The following is a 15,321-nucleotide window of genomic DNA, read 5'->3' on the forward strand; positions in this document are numbered from 1 at the left end:
GGGTTTTGCCAGCCTGTGCTGAGGAAGGGTGTGGAATTCCACAGATAACTGTTGGTTGATGGCAGGGGTTGGCCAGCCTTTTCTGCAAAAGGCCAGAGACTGTGTACTCTTTGCAAGCCACAAAAGCGCTCTTTGTGTCATTTTCTTTTCGCTTCATTTTACAACCCTTCACTTTATTTTACAGTGTGAAAGCCATTCTTACCTCGGGGGCCAGGGGCTGCGGTTTGCCAACCCCTGCCTAATCCAATCTCTCCCCTGGGAACGGGGATAATTTTTGGAGCCTGGTGCAAAACGAAAATATGGGGCCCTCTGTCCAGAGATTATTAAGCATTTCAAAATGGTGACTGCAGAGCATGAGACCGAGCGTGGGTCAGGCCCTGTGTGGTTGCACATGTCGCACACTGCTGAAGTAGGGCGGCTGTCGCCTGTCCTGAGGGAATTCTCAGGAATGTGTCACAAGCCCCAAGGGCGTCTCTTGACCCTAAGTTAATTCTAAAGTGATGACAGGAGGAGGCTGAAACTTGGCTGCCATCTCAGGCCTGACCTGTGACAGGTTATCTGGGAGGGTGGGCAGAAGGCTGGGCTCCCTGGCGGCCACCCCCGCAGCAGCGTGGGTCTTCTGGTGGCAGGTGAGGTTCCCGATGCGCCTGAAGGCCTTGCCGTACACCTTGCACTCATAGGGCCACCCCCCCACCCCCCCGGTGGGGATATTCCGGTGCGCCGTCAGCGTGGGCTGGTGCTGGAAGTCTTTCCCACACTGCCAGCACTAGTAAGGCTTCTCCCCTGTGTGGATTCGGCCGTGCTTGACCAGGGTGGACTTCCGCACGAAGGCCTTGCTCCACACGCCACACTGGAAGGGCCTCTCGTCACTGTGGATGGCCTGATGCTGGAGCAGGAAGGACACCTTCCGGAAGCTTCTCCCACATTCGCCGCAGCGGTAAGGGCTTCTCGCCCCGTGTGGATCTGCAGGTGAATGGAGAGGTGCGCCTTCTGGCTGAAGGTCTTGCACTCCGTGCACTCAAAGGGTCTCTCTCCTGTATGGGCCCGCCGGTGCACGGTGAGGTAGCCCTTCTGGCTGTAGGATCTCCCGCAGGCTTTGCAATGGAAAGGCTTCTCGCCCGTGTGGCTGCGCCGGTACACCACGAGCTGCGCCTTCTGGCTGAAGGCCTTGCCGCACTCGTAGCACTTGAACGGCCGCTCGCCCGTGTGCGTGCGGTGGTGGTTGACCCGCTCGGATTTCTTGCGGAAGGCCTTCCCGCACACCCTGCAGGGGTGGGGCCTGTCGCCTCTGGCGGCCCACTGGTGCCCGAGGAGGGAGGAGCGCTTGGTGAAGCGCTTACCGCACAGGTCACACACGAAGGGCTTCTCCCTGGTGTGGATGCGCTGGTGGTCCACCAGGTTGGTGATGAGGGTGAAGGCCTTGACTCACTCGCCGCACTTGTAGGGCCGCTCGCCGGTGTGTGTGCGCCAGTGCCCGAGCAGCTGCGTGTTCTGCACAAAGGCACGGCCGCACTCGGCACACCGGTAGGGCCGCTCGCCCATGTGGATGCGCCGGTGCACTGTGAGGATGGCAAGCTGGCAGAAGGCCTTGCCGCCCTCGGCGCACGTGAACGGCTTCTCGCCGGTGTGGACGCGCCGGTGCACCGTGAGCGTGGCTTTCCTGCGGGAGCGTCTCCCACACTCGCCCCACGCGAAGGGTTTGTCCAGGGCGTGCACGCGCTGGTGCTGCGCCAGCTCGGTGCAGTGTGCAGAGGCCTCCGCGCACTCCTGGCACACCGGACTTCTCAGTGACGGCAGGGGCTCTCCCAGTTGGGATTCCGCGGGCCGCACTTGTGGGGTCCCCTCCCTCCTGGAATTCCTGGCTGGGGGTCTCCTGGCTGATGCTCTGAAGGGGCCCTTCCTGAAGCTGTCCCGGCCTCTCCTGATGCACAGCCCCAGGGGCAGCCACCTCCCAGATCTTCCAGGTCCAGCTCAGGGGATACTCCTGCAGGGACAGCTTCCACTGGGCCATTCCTCTCCAGTCTCCATTTCTGAAAGAGACGGAAAACATGAATGTCACCCATGTCACCTACTCCCAGAGCTGGAAGGGGTGAGGGCTGGGGGCTGGGAAAGCAAAGAGAAGCCTTCTCAAGTACTTGCCAAGGGCTCTAGAATGAGGTCTAGTGTGTGTGTGCAGTGGACAGAATATATGTGCCCGCCCCCCCGCACATTCATATGTGGAAATCCTAATCCCCACGTGATGGCATTAGGTGGTTGGGAGGTGATTAGGTCATAAAGGCAGAGTACTCACAAATGGGATTAATGAGATCTCTCTCACCCCTTCCTCCTTGTGAGGACACAGCGAGAAGGGGCCACCTATGAACTAGGAAAAGGGCCCTCCCCAGAACCCCCCGTTTTACCCAGGGAGCTCAAGTTCTGGAAGTTCTCAAGCATCACATCCTTGTACAGGCCCCTCTGAGCCGGCTCCAGCTGCTGCCACTCCTCCTGTGTGAAGTTCACGGCCACATCTTTGAATGTCACCAACTCCTGTGACAGCAAAGATGTCTGGTTCAACCAGGCCGGCAGGGCTGGAGGAGCCAGGGAGGTGGGGCAAGGCCCTGGCCTCAGTGGGTCCTCCCAGGGAATATCCCCCTCCCCCAGCACAGAATGGCAGTGGCACACAGTAGGTGCTCAAGAAACGCCAGCTGTCATTAGGATGACATCATTATTACAGGGCTGGGACTGGATTTGGTTTGGGGCTTCAGGGCTGTGTGGCAGTCCCCAAGGCCATCCCAAAGTTTGATGATTCTCTATGAGGACTTGTGGGACTCGGCATAAAGTTGTATTCGTGGCCACCCTGCCCCAGGTGACAGGGCACAGGCCCCGGAGGGGGGCTCCAGCAGGGCCTCATTTGACTCGAGGCCCAACCTGAGCCACCCACGAGGAGGAGGGCAAGGAGCTGACACTACGCACCAGGGCCTTGTCAGCCGGCAGCTGGGCAGCCATCCCTCCACTGCCCACAGTGACCAGGGGATGGGTGGTGGGGTCTGGGGGCTGATGGAACTGTGGTGGAGGGAGAGAAAGAGAGGGGGGACAGTGAGAGACCAGGCCTAGCCCTGCCCCCTGGATTCACACACACACACACACACACACACACACACACACACACACACACACAGCTCTTCTCATCCAGAGAAACACAGAGACACAGCACACACACCCCCCATGGGCTCATGCTACCCAGACACCGCCACAGTGTGGTGGCTGGGGAAGTAGGGAGTGGGGATGTCTCTCCCAGGTGGGTTCAGACCCAGGGCCACTCTGCCTAGACACCCCCATCAGGACCTGGACCTGAGATCCACCCGTAGGGCCAAGCGGCTGAGCCCCCACCACTGCCCCAGGCCCCAGCTTACACTTGGGGTCCGGCTCTGCTACCAGATGAAAAAGCCCCCAGGAACTGAGGCCCAGGGACAGAGAAATCAGTCCCCAGCTGCAGAGTGTTCATCATGCCCTTGACTGCTCCGTACTGCATCAGTTTCCTCTGGCCACCATCCCTGACCCAGCTCATGGGGCTCTGGAGAGAACCAGGGCCTCTCACCTAGGCGCTGACCAAGGCCTTGACTGCCACTCTCCTTTGACACCTGTTGCCTGGGCTGGTGAACTGTGAGACTGCAGGAGCCAGATACCTGGGTTTCAATTCTGGCTCTGCCACTTACCTGCTGTGTAGCTTTGGGCAGGTTACTCAACCTCTCTGTGCCTCAGTTTCCTCATCTAGAAAATGGGCATAAGGTCCCCATCTCATGGGGTCATTATGACATTTCAACAAGTTAGTGTAAGTAACTCGTTATGAACAGTGCTTGCCATGTGGTAAGGGATATATGTTTTATTGTTGTTGTTATTTTATTATCACCATGTATATATTCAACATTCTTCCTACTAAACTGGGCTTCCCTTTATTATGTTTTATTCCAGTACCCTACAAAGGATTTGGCTCACAACTAGCCACCCCCCACCCCCTCCTTTTTTATTATGCTCAAATACACATAAAATTTAACATTTTACCCATTTTAAAGTGTACAATTCAGTGGCATTTAGCACATTCATAATGTTGTGTAACCATTACCGCTATCTAGTTCCAAAACATTTTCATCACCTCCAAAGGGAAACCTTGCACCCATGAAGCAGTCCCTCCCCATTCCCTCCTCACCGCAGGCCCTGGCAACCACCAATCTGCTTTCTGTTTCCATGGATTTGCCTGTTCTGGACATTTCATACACAAGGAATCCTACACTATGTGGCCCTTTGTGTCTGGCTTGTTTCACTGAGCTGGGTGTATTTGAGGTTCACCCATGTGGTAGCATGTATCAGGGCCTCATTCCTTTTCATGGCTGAAAAATGTTCCATTGTGTGAACATACCACGTTTTGTTATCCATTCTCTGCTAATGGACATTAGGGTTGTTTTCACATTTTGCCTGTTGTAATGCTGCCATGAGTATGCATGGTCAGGTGCAAATATACCTTGCAGATATTGTGGGTTAGGTTCCCAACCACCACAATAAGGCAAATATCGCAATAAGGAGAGTCACGCAAATTTTTTGGTTTCCCAGGGCATATAAAGTTATGTCTATATTATACTGTAATCTGTTAAATGTGCAGTAACATGATGTCTAAAAAAAATGTACGTATCTTAATTTAAAAATCCTTTATTGCTAAATAATGCTGACCATCATCTGAGCCTCAGTGAGTGGTAGTTTTTTTGCAATAGTAACACCAAAGATCACTGATCACAGATCACCGTAACAAATAATTTTTAAAAGTTTGAAGTATTTTCAGAATTGCCAAAATGTGACACAGAGACAAGAAGTGAGCAAATGCTGTTGGAAAAATGGCACCAATAGGCTTGATCAATGCAGGGTTGCCACAAGCCTTCAATTTGTAAAAAAACGCAGTATCTGCGAAACACAATAAAATGATATATCTATATTTGAGTACATAAGGTGCACACACATTCTAAATACCGTATCTATGTGCATATGAGATGTAACCACACACTAAATACCATAGGTACATGCATATAAGATATATAGAAACTGATATACATGACATGTGTATAAGATATATGCACAAAATATCACATATACATGTATATGTGGTTCAACCACACACTAAATGCCACATATATATGTATATAAAATATATGTGATCTTATATCTGTGTGCTATGGTACTAAATACCATTTATACCTGTATAAATGTGTAATCATGCACACTAAATACTACATAGGCATGTGTGTAAGATATATGTAAACTGATTATATATATACTACAGTTCTGAATACCATATACATTGGCATATAAACTATTTACACAGAACAAATACCATATATACATATATATAAGGTAAATAAACTCTAAATACCATATTCCCTGTAAATAAGGTGTATATATAAACATATACTAAATGCTGTACATACATGTATATAATAAGGTCTATTAGTACATGCTCACATGAAATACCATAATTACATTAATACACGTAACTACACCAAATACGGTATATATGTATATACATGTACTCTAGTAAAAACTGTATTTCATTTACTCCAAGAGACCATAGGTTGAAAGAAAACATGATTTTATCTCACTAAGGAAAAAAAAGAATCTGCAAATAAACCACAATATACCGTCAGTGGTAAGACACATCCTAATTTTGGAGATATTAAACTATGAAAAAGAAACGGATCTTTGAATTAAGGAGTAAAGTTGAATCACTATATGTTCGGACTGAAACGACCCAGGAACACAAGCTCTAACATTCTCTGGCTGCACCCCACTGCATGGCCTGGCAGATGCCCCACCCTGGGGAGCACTGTTCTGACAGAGACCAGACTCTGGATCCAGACTGCCTGGCTTCCAGTCTCGGCTCTGCCACATCCTAGTTGTGTGTTCCTGGGCAGGTCACTTAACCTCTGTTTCCTCCTGTGTAAGGTGAGGGACATAATACCCCTACTTTATAGGGTTGTGAGAATTAAGTGAGTCAATACAGATAAAGACCCCTAGAATGGTGCCGGACACGGAGCTTCCTAAGTGTGGTTATTAAGTCGCACTTAATAACCCCCTGGTGGTGATGGTGCGAGGGGGTGGGGTGGGGAGTCTTTTCGGTGCCTCAGTTATGGGGAAGTCACAGTGCGTACCGGATCAGGCTACTGCAAGGGTTTAACGAGCTGAAAGGGCGTCTCTCTCACTTCATCAGCATCAGCATCACCGGGAAAGCTTAGGAGGCCACGGCCCCGGGGGACACACCCAGGGAATCTGGGTCGGTCTTCCCGGGAGAGGGGGCCCGAGAATCTGCATCTCTGACGACCTCCGGGCGGGCGACGCTGGCACTGCTGGAGCGGGACACCCTCTGCGGGGCGCGGAGTGAGTATTCAGCTAAGCACTCAGCTTAGCTGACTAAGCACTGAGCACTCAGCTCAACGCCCGGCACTAAGGAAATCAACGTTCCGTGACTGCCAGCGGCGGCGGGGCCGTTACTATTACCTAAACAGTAGCGAGAACGGAGCAGATCCGGCGGATGGAGCCCCGCGGAGCACCTCGGCTACAGGTGGGGTCCTCGCACCCACTGTCCAGGCGGGGAAACTGAGGCACGCAGGGATGGGGCAGGGATTCAGAGCCCCCTCCGGGGTCCCTCCCGCGATCCAGGGTGCATGGTCCTCCCCGTCAACGAAAACCCGGCGGGGCCGCTGTGGGGTTCTGACCGCAATATGGCCAGCAAGAGCGCGGTCTGCACCTGCGCGGCTCGGCTGCTCCCGCCACGCCCCCGCGCCGCGTGAGGCCACACCCACCCCGCGCTCCCAGACTCCTCCGCGCGCCGACCGGGGTGGGCGGGGACTGAGAGGTGGGAGAAGAAGAGGGATTAGTGGGGAGGGGGGAGATGGAGAGGGGCTTGGAGAGAGTGGGAGGGGAGGGGGAAAAGGAAGGAGGGAGGAGGAGTTAGGGGAGGGGTGGAGGGTGGAGGGGGAGATGGAGAGGGGCGGGGAGGAGAGTGGTACTCCTACTGGGAGAAGGGGAGGGGGATCAGGAGGGAGAAATGGGGAGGAGGGAAGACCAAAAGAGAGGCAGGAGGGGAAGGGCTTGAGAGGAGAGGGAGGGGAGGGGGGAAAGGAAGGAGAGGGAAGAGAAGAAGGAAGGGAGGGGATTGGGAAGGAGAGCGGGGAGGGGAGGAAGATGCAGGAATGAAGAAGGGAAGAAAGGAATTGCTTCAACAATACTGAAAAAAACAACAAGAATTGATTAGGACTGGTTGGGAGACAGGTCCGCCCGGTTCAAATCCCAGCTTTGTGTCTTTGGACCCGTGTCCTAATGTTCTGAGCCTCGGTTTCCTCGTCTGTAAAGAGGTTGCAGTCACGAAACCTGCACTATAGATGGGGTTGTTGTGTGGATGACGTGAGTTAATTAGCATCAAGTCCTTTCAAAAGGAACTGGGGCCCGCAAAACAGCGCCGTCCTACACAACTTTATGCACAGATGCGGAAGTTCTGTGTCCGCGATGTTCAGTATGGTGGCCACTGACCACGTGTGGCTCTTGAGCACTTGGCATGTGGCCATGGAACTGAATTCTTAGTTGTACATAATTTGATAAATTAAAGTTTTCATAGTTGCTATGGCTACCGGCTACTGCGTTGGACGTTGTAGTTCTAAAGCCTTAGCTGTTTTCGTGACATATACTAAGCTTCTCGTGTTTTATAACAGTTTGATGGGGCCTCTTAAAATACCCACAGCAACCACAATAGCAACAGCACTTTGGGGGGCTTTTTTAAGTGCCAGGGATTGTCCTAAGGACTTGACGTGGATTAACTATTTGAATCTTCTCATAGTCATGAGACGTTGCCTCTCACTGGGTATAACAAGTCTTACTACTATTATCATTTGAGTGTGTACTCTGCCCTCCCCGAAACTCTTGACACACATATCATGTCATTTAACTGCAGGAGGAGAGGCTTAGGTATAATATATTTGGGAAAGGCCACAGGACAGGGTCAGCAAGATGGGAGTAGAACGTGGTTGCGTTTTGTCTTTATTTGGATCTGCGCTAGAAGGTCCTGAAGCTTGCAGAGATGGAGGAGGCAGAGCAGAATCTGCCTGCCCTGAAGCTGCAACCACCGTCCCAGGGCATGTGTGTGGTCCTAGGACTGGGGCCCTCACGCTACCTCTTCCCATAAGCTTTAAAAAAAATTTTTTTTATTGCTCCTCTTTTCCCCCCATCTCCTTTTTCCATTAAAAATTTTCTCTGGGAACCCCCTGGCGGTCCAGTGGTTAGGCTTCTGCGCTTCCACTGCCAGTGTCCTGGGTTCGATTCCTGGTCAGGGAACTAAGACCAGGAGCTAAGATCCCACAAGCCAGGTGGTGCAGCCAAAAAACAAACATACAAATATGTAAATAAATATATTCTCATTTTCGATATTAAAAATGGCCATGATTTTTTGCAGCTTCTGCTCTCAGGAGCTGGACTCTGTTTTCCCATTCGCTGAACATGTGCTGTCTTTGTGGGTTGTGTAAGGTCGGATCTTAACAAACGGCACCGCGAAACAGAGGAAAGCTTCAAGTGAGCTTTATTAGGGAGCGCTCCCGGGCGAGGTTCACTGGTCCGAGAGAAAGGGGGCCAGAGAAGTCGCACCCGGGGCGAGGGTTGGGCAAGATTTTATAGGGGAAGAAGGGAAAGGGGTGTGGTGAATCTGGGAGGGCGCAGGGTATTCCTTATTTGGTGGTCTTTTCGGGTATCCTGGGGGACCGTTAGTCCCGCCCCTCGAAAGGCGGGAAGGCTGGGCTGGGTTCAAAGTCCCCAGGTCAGTTCCTGGAACTAGGTGGTCCGGAATGTCTCCAGGGCAGTTTCTGGAACTGGGTGGTCCGGAGAATTTCGGTCTGATGCAACCTGTGAATCTGATTGTGTTCCCCTGCCTCGGGCCAGTTGGCCTTACAGGTTGCTTTGACCAATACGATATGGCAGAAGTGATGCTGTAGGATTTTGGAGGTTAGCCCTTCTGATTCTGACACCAGTTCCAATGTGTGTGTGTTTTTCCCAAAACCACCAAGCAGTTCTCTGACACCAGCTGGGAGTTGGAGACATTATCTACCTGGAGATAGCATCAGTTAGCGATACCAATACACCTTCCCAGAATGATTTCCCTACTGGCACTCCCCCTGCCAATGTATAAGAATGTCTGTCTTAATTACTGCCTGGCCCATTATGTGGGGTGGCTGGGCTGTGCGTTCCCTAGTTTTCGGATCTTAACTACATGAAAGAAAGCCAAGGTTGGGGGTGAGCTGGTAGCAACTGCTCACTGTCCCGCAAAACGTGTCTCTACTTCTATTGTGCCAGAACCCCTAAGTTTTAGCTGCATTTCCCAGTCTCGCTTGTAGCTGGATGTGGCCAGGTAACTAGGTTGTGACCAACAAGGTGCAAATGACAGCATCAGGTTATAGCTTCCGGGGTGGACTGCTGCATTCAGATTCTGGCTTTGTTGTTCCCCTGTTAAGGAATGTTGGGAAAGTGACTTAATTTCTCTGCACCTCAGTTGCCTCATCTGTACAATGGGGATAAGGATAGTATCTACCTTATAGTGTTGTAATGAAGAGCAAATGAAGTAATACAGTGAAGCAATTAGAACAGTTCTTGGCACAAAAGTGTTCTATTATGTGTCACAATTATCATTATAATAATCTTATTATCACTTCCTAAGGTTGATGTGAGGTTCAAGTGCAACCATGCTCCATGCCTATTATCAGAACAAATTTCCCTGGGGTTTATTGGTCTCCCACGACCAGGGAGAAATATTAGGAGGGAATTAAATCCATCCATCTCCCCACCCACTCACCTCCACCGGCATCATCACCCTAGGAGGCTCCATAGATTTTCCATTTCCTTCATCATAGATACTCATTTACCCAACCAATATTCTCCAATGCATGAAAATTCATAGAGGGAATTTTCCTTTTGCCGAAGTTTCTTTAAAGAGCTGCCTGCAAGGAATGTGGGTGTTTATTTATGTGACCACCTGCTTTACAGAGAGAGGCAGGTGTGAAGTTGCCGTTTTTCACTGCTGAATTCAATGTATCACAGGGAGGTTGGTGTGAGCAGAAGTGTGTGGAAAGGGGGAGGAGAGAATTAGGTCAAGGAGCCTGAGGTTTTTTCCTTTCTTTCATCCTTAGTGGTGGAAGAGAGGCGGTTTTAAGTATGTGAATATGTAGTACCTCTGCATCTTCTGATAATCAGGCATCTCAAGAGACAAGAAGCTTCAGGGTGAGTGGAGAGTCATTCATTCAGCGAATATCTGAGCAGCTCCTCTGTGCCAGGCACTGTTCTAGGGGCTGGGAATCCAGCAGTGAGCAAACCAAAGCCTCTTGTCATATGGAGCCACGAGCACTAAATTCTGAGCGAGATCAGAGGTAATTAGTGGAGGGTGAAGGGGAAGGCTACTTCAGCTTGGGCAGTCGGGGAGGCCTCTCTAAGGAGGGGATATCTGAGCAGAGCCGCAGTTAGCAAAGACCACTGTATGCATATCTGGAGGAAGGGTAGCCTCCTCTCACCCAAGGTTCACTGGAACCTTGCTCAGAAGACGGAAAAAATAGTCAGCACCCAAGAATCTGTCCTTAGAAACTTGGCTAAGTAGCTTAGGATTCGTCTGGGTAAGAAATGGTGAGGAAGACTTGAATATACTGATATGGAAGGAGCTCTGGTTACAGTATTAAATGAGAAAACAAATGAACAATTGACCACAGTGTATCTTGTGTATTCTCATTTATGTTTTTAAAAAGTATATATATACATTATATACATAGTGCATGTATATACTGTACATATATAACTATGTAACTATATATAAAGTATATATACTTATGTCTATATAACTATATAATTAACTATACGGCCTTATATAGAGAGAGAGACAGAGACAGAGAGAGAAGTATCGATAGAAGAAACGCTACTACTTCTGTACAGCTTGTTAATCTATTGAGATGCTTCTCTGAAAGTTGGTAAATAGCTGCTGACTGAAGGCCTCTGGCCCTGCTGCCTTGTCCTGTCCTACGTATCACCCAAAGGGTGCCAGGTGTTGGTGATTAAAATTCTCAGACTGACTCCTACTTCTTTACAGGCTGCTAATTTATTGAAACACCTCAGTGAGAGAGACAAGGCAGAGTGTACTTACTGTACCTCACCTGAAACTGGGACCCTCCTGTTGCCCTTCAAAAAGTAATGATGAAATACTACAAGCCTATGGGACAGTGTAGAGAATAAGAAAACTTACCTCCCATGTATTTTTTTTATTGACATATAGTTGATTTACAGTGTTTTGTTAGCTTCTGCTCTACGGCAAAGTGATTCAGATATACATATGTATGCATTCTTTTTATGTTCTTTTCCATTATGGTGTATCCCAGGATATTGAATATAGTTCCCTGTGCTCTACAGGAGGACCTTGTTGTCTATCCATTCTCTGTATAATATTTTGCATCTGCAGATCCCAAACCCCCACTCCATCCCTCCCCCATTACCTCCCATGCATCTGCCACTCAGAACTATTTGATTTTTTTTTTAAGTATGTGGGTACATGACTTTGATTTCAGAAAGAAGTTTTTTTTATGTAATTTAATATTTTATTTATTCATTTATTTTTGGCTGTATTGGGTCTTCGTTGCTGTGCGTCGGCTTTTCTCTAGTTGCAGCGAGCAGGGGCTACTCTTCGTTGTGGTGCGCGGGCTTCTCATTGCATTGGCTTCTCTTGTGGAGCATGGGCTCTAGACGCACGGGCTTCAGTAGTTGTGGCACGTGGGCTCAGTAGTTTTGGCTCGCGGGCTCAGTAGTTGTGGTTCATGGGCTCTAGAGTGCAGGCTCCGTAGTTGTGGTGCACGGGCTTAGTTGCTCTGCGACAAGTGGGATCTTCCCGGACCAGGGCTCGAACCCGTGTCCCCTGCATTGGCAGGCGGATTCTTAACAACTGTACCACCAGGGAAGTCCCATAAAGAAGTTTTAAATCACTGTACACCTCATGTCAAAATTGTATCCCAATTCTTTATTCATTTTATCCTAATGTTTTAAAAACATACATATTTTTCCACCTTATGCCTTTATTATTTATTTAAGAGCTTATTTGATACAACACTCAAAAGGGACAGAGAATATAAGACAAAAAACAACGTTCTCCTCATCTTCCAACACTGGATTCTCTTTTGGTAACCACAATTATCAGTTTCTTTAGAAACCTTCGAGAGATACTGTACACACACATGCACACACACAGCCCTCATCCTATCAGGCCCAACAAACCAGGGAATCAAAAGGTAGGACTGTCTTTCCCACCGCTGGTGGTCTGGATCTTTGGGAGGATGATGTGGGTTTCCATGGCAATCAACTGTCTCCCAGGGATGGAAAGAAAAACAGGTTGGCTGCCCAAGGATGGATCCAGGATCCTCTCTGGGAGGAGAGGACTCTTGTGGAGAACTGACTGCCATCCCCCAGCCCCCTCCCTGGGGAATTTACAAACCCTATTTTGGGGTGAGGCTGGGAAGGGGAGGGCTGTCTCTTGTGGTGTTGAAAAGCCTTCTGAAGTAGGCTGTCTGTGGGGTGGAGTAGGTTTTAGAGCCTGTGAGTTTCAGGTCTGAATCACAACTCTGCTACTTACTGGCTGTATAAGCCAGGTGATCTGGTTTAATAGGGATCAGAAGGGTGACTGCTGTGTGCTAGACAGTGGGAATTAGGGGTGGGCAAGACCATTCATAGTTCACCTCTCAGAGAGGGACTTACCTTCTCCAAATCTCTCTTTTAAACTTATTATTTTATTTTTCTTTCTTGACAGTCAACAAGTACAAACATTTTCTCTGTCAAAGATCAAGATTTCCTGCTGATCTCACTTCAGCAACCCCAGTCTCTGCTCTAGAGGTGAGTGACTGCTGTGGATTTGGGGTGCACTGGGAGTGTGCTTCTACTTTTCATTACATACATCTCTGTGCCTACAGAAGGAAATGGAATTTGTGTGTGCATATCTGCAAATGCATTGATACTGGCCTGACTTTCCTTATCTTGGCTAATATTACCCATCCCATAATAACAATGTCAAATGCATATCAGCCTCTTACTATGATATACGCACTGTTGTTATTGACTAAGTTGTCATAATTAAATTTATATGTCATATTTCATTGATGTTAAGGTGCACTTTTACTTTTTTTATTGCTAACATCTGTGACATTGAAATACAATGGTCAATGTTTGGATTTTAGGATTTGTAACTTCTTATTTGGTAAGCAGTACACGTGGAAGCAAAACTGTCACATTCACGGCGTGCCATAGTCCAGGAAGAATAATTAATTTACACCCTGAGATTAACCAAATATAACAGGGTCATCCTATTTAGTCCTGATCCCCCCAAAACAAAAAACTTCCTGTAAACCTGGAATTTAAGCAAAATCAACTTTATCTGTGAGTTTTGCCATGCTGAAATTTGAGGGTCTGTCATGAACTTTCTGACTGTGATAATCGTTTAACAAAATTAGTGGTTTTTGGGGGGAAATTCACTGGAAGTTCAGCGACTCGAGTCCTTCAGTGAAAGGACTCAGTGCTTTCACTCCCGGGGGCCCGGATCCAATTCCTGGTTGGGAAACTAAGATTCCGCAAGATGTGCAGTGTGGCAAAAAAAAAAAAAAAAATTAGTGGGTTTTCATCATGAACAAACAAATGTAACCTTGATAAACTCAGTAATGTCTTGTGAGCTTTTTCTTTTAAATACGTTTTGTGTTTTAAATTTGGCAAGGCTTTACATACACATCTATGCATCCATAGAAAATATCTGACATTGTTTTACGTGTTGTTGGTTTTTTCATATAAGGGATGTCACACTCCATCTGTGGCTTTGCAGCGTGCTTTTTCCCCATACAATGATGTGTCTTTGAGACCTTTCCATATCAGTCCACAAAGATCTATTTTGTTCTGTAAAATGAGGAAAATAACATCACCCTATGGATAGCATCTTGTTGAGGACACGATAAGCTATCAATAAATGTTACTTGACTTATAAAGATTCTGTCTTTAGAATGTGAACCCCATCAGTCAGACCACAGAAAAGCTCTGTGGGCACGTATTTCTCTAAGCAGATGTGGGAACTCTCTGTCATTTTATATTTCACCCTAGACACCCCAAGTGACTGGATGCTTTAAGGTTTTTGGCAACTAAGTGAGTTTTTCTCACATCAGTCATTTTACTTTTTGCAGAGTAAACTGAAGAATCTTCAGTAGTCGTGAAACAAGAAGGTCTTTGGCAACAGATTGCCCTGGGTTAAATCATGGCTGTGTGGTTTACAGTTGAATTTGGGTCTCTCTCAAGGGGTCTGAGGCTTCCAAATGATTACTGTTTGGAAATAGCCTAATTGTCTGCTAGTTGGGGGAAGGGCCACGGTAAATAGATGCAACCACACAATGTGATTAATTTTCCCTGAAATTGTTAAAAGGGATAAAGTAAGTTCTTATCCTTGTGGGGTGATCCTTACTGACCAGATTCCACGCTTGGTGGCACACAACCCTGCCTTCTGGGCCACCACTGACGGACTGGAGGAGGGAACATCACTTCTCCTGGCCATGATGTGGTCCCATGGCAGAGTCTTTCTCAGTAGGGATTCCATGACCTTGGAGGACTCAACCGGGCAAATCTTGGGCTGCATCCAGCCAACTGATGTGCTTAGTTCAGTTCACTCATTTTCTTTTTAATTTAGTGAGTTACCAACTTAAAATATTGGGATATCTTGTGTTTACAAACATCACCTTTCATTCATTTAACCCTTCGAAAAATTCATAGACCATCTAGAAGAAGTGTCCTAGATGCTGGAGGCTTGGGGATGAAATAGAAACAGATAGTCCCTACCATCATGGAGCCTAAATTCTAGAAGTTGAGACAGACAGTAGGCAAGAAAAATATATAATGTAATGAGCTACAGCTTCTTTAGAAAATTTGGAATATCAAAACCCACTGGGCTGACAATGCCATGAGAGGACAGAAAAGTATGTAAGAGCCAGATTTCAGTGTCTCTACCTGATCAACGAGCTCAAATCAAAGCCGCAAACCTTCCTCCCCCTTGAAGAGGTGTGGAAATCATCCATTTAGGAAAAGGGGAAATGCCTCAGGCCTCCTGGGTGTCCCCTGCAAAATCCATCACATAGTGGATGCTTTGTGAATGTCTGTCTCTTCATAGTGGTGGGAAAAGCTGTGGCTTCCCTGGTGACCAGATCTTTGGGAATGACAAACGTGTTCATTCATTCATTCATTCATTCATCAATCCAAGAATGGTTGGATTTT

The 15,321-nt window shown here is 48.1% G+C and overlaps 2 protein-coding genes across 2 annotated transcripts in view; one reads left to right on the forward strand and one right to left on the reverse strand.

The window, feature by feature from the left end:
- The window catches only part of LOC113615167 (zinc finger protein 470), a 90,661-nt gene extending 77,481 nt beyond the window's left edge, over positions 1-13,180 (forward strand). The window contains exon 5 of the mRNA XM_027097275.1: positions 12,833-13,180. The gene's annotated coding sequence lies outside the window, so the exon portion shown is untranslated. The remainder of the gene's footprint in view (positions 1-12,832) is intronic.
- LOC113615155 (zinc finger protein OZF-like) lies at positions 482-9,865 on the reverse strand. The gene is made up of 6 exons (XM_027097225.1): positions 9,854-9,865; positions 2,908-3,042; positions 2,400-2,526; positions 1,430-1,970; positions 925-1,369; positions 482-739 (listed from the first exon to the last, which is right to left on the reverse strand). Exons 1-6 carry the CDS (start codon positions 9,863-9,865, stop codon positions 482-484), a joined length of 1,518 nt encoding a protein of 505 aa, XP_026953026.1.
- Positions 13,181-15,321: the final 2,141 nt, after the last annotated feature.

Source organism: Aethalodelphis obliquidens, unplaced genomic scaffold (genome assembly GCF_003676395.1).
Source record: "Aethalodelphis obliquidens isolate GAN/ISIS:26980383/991018 unplaced genomic scaffold, ASM367639v1 scaffold113, whole genome shotgun sequence".
Lineage (NCBI taxonomy): Eukaryota > Metazoa > Chordata > Mammalia > Artiodactyla > Delphinidae > Aethalodelphis > Aethalodelphis obliquidens.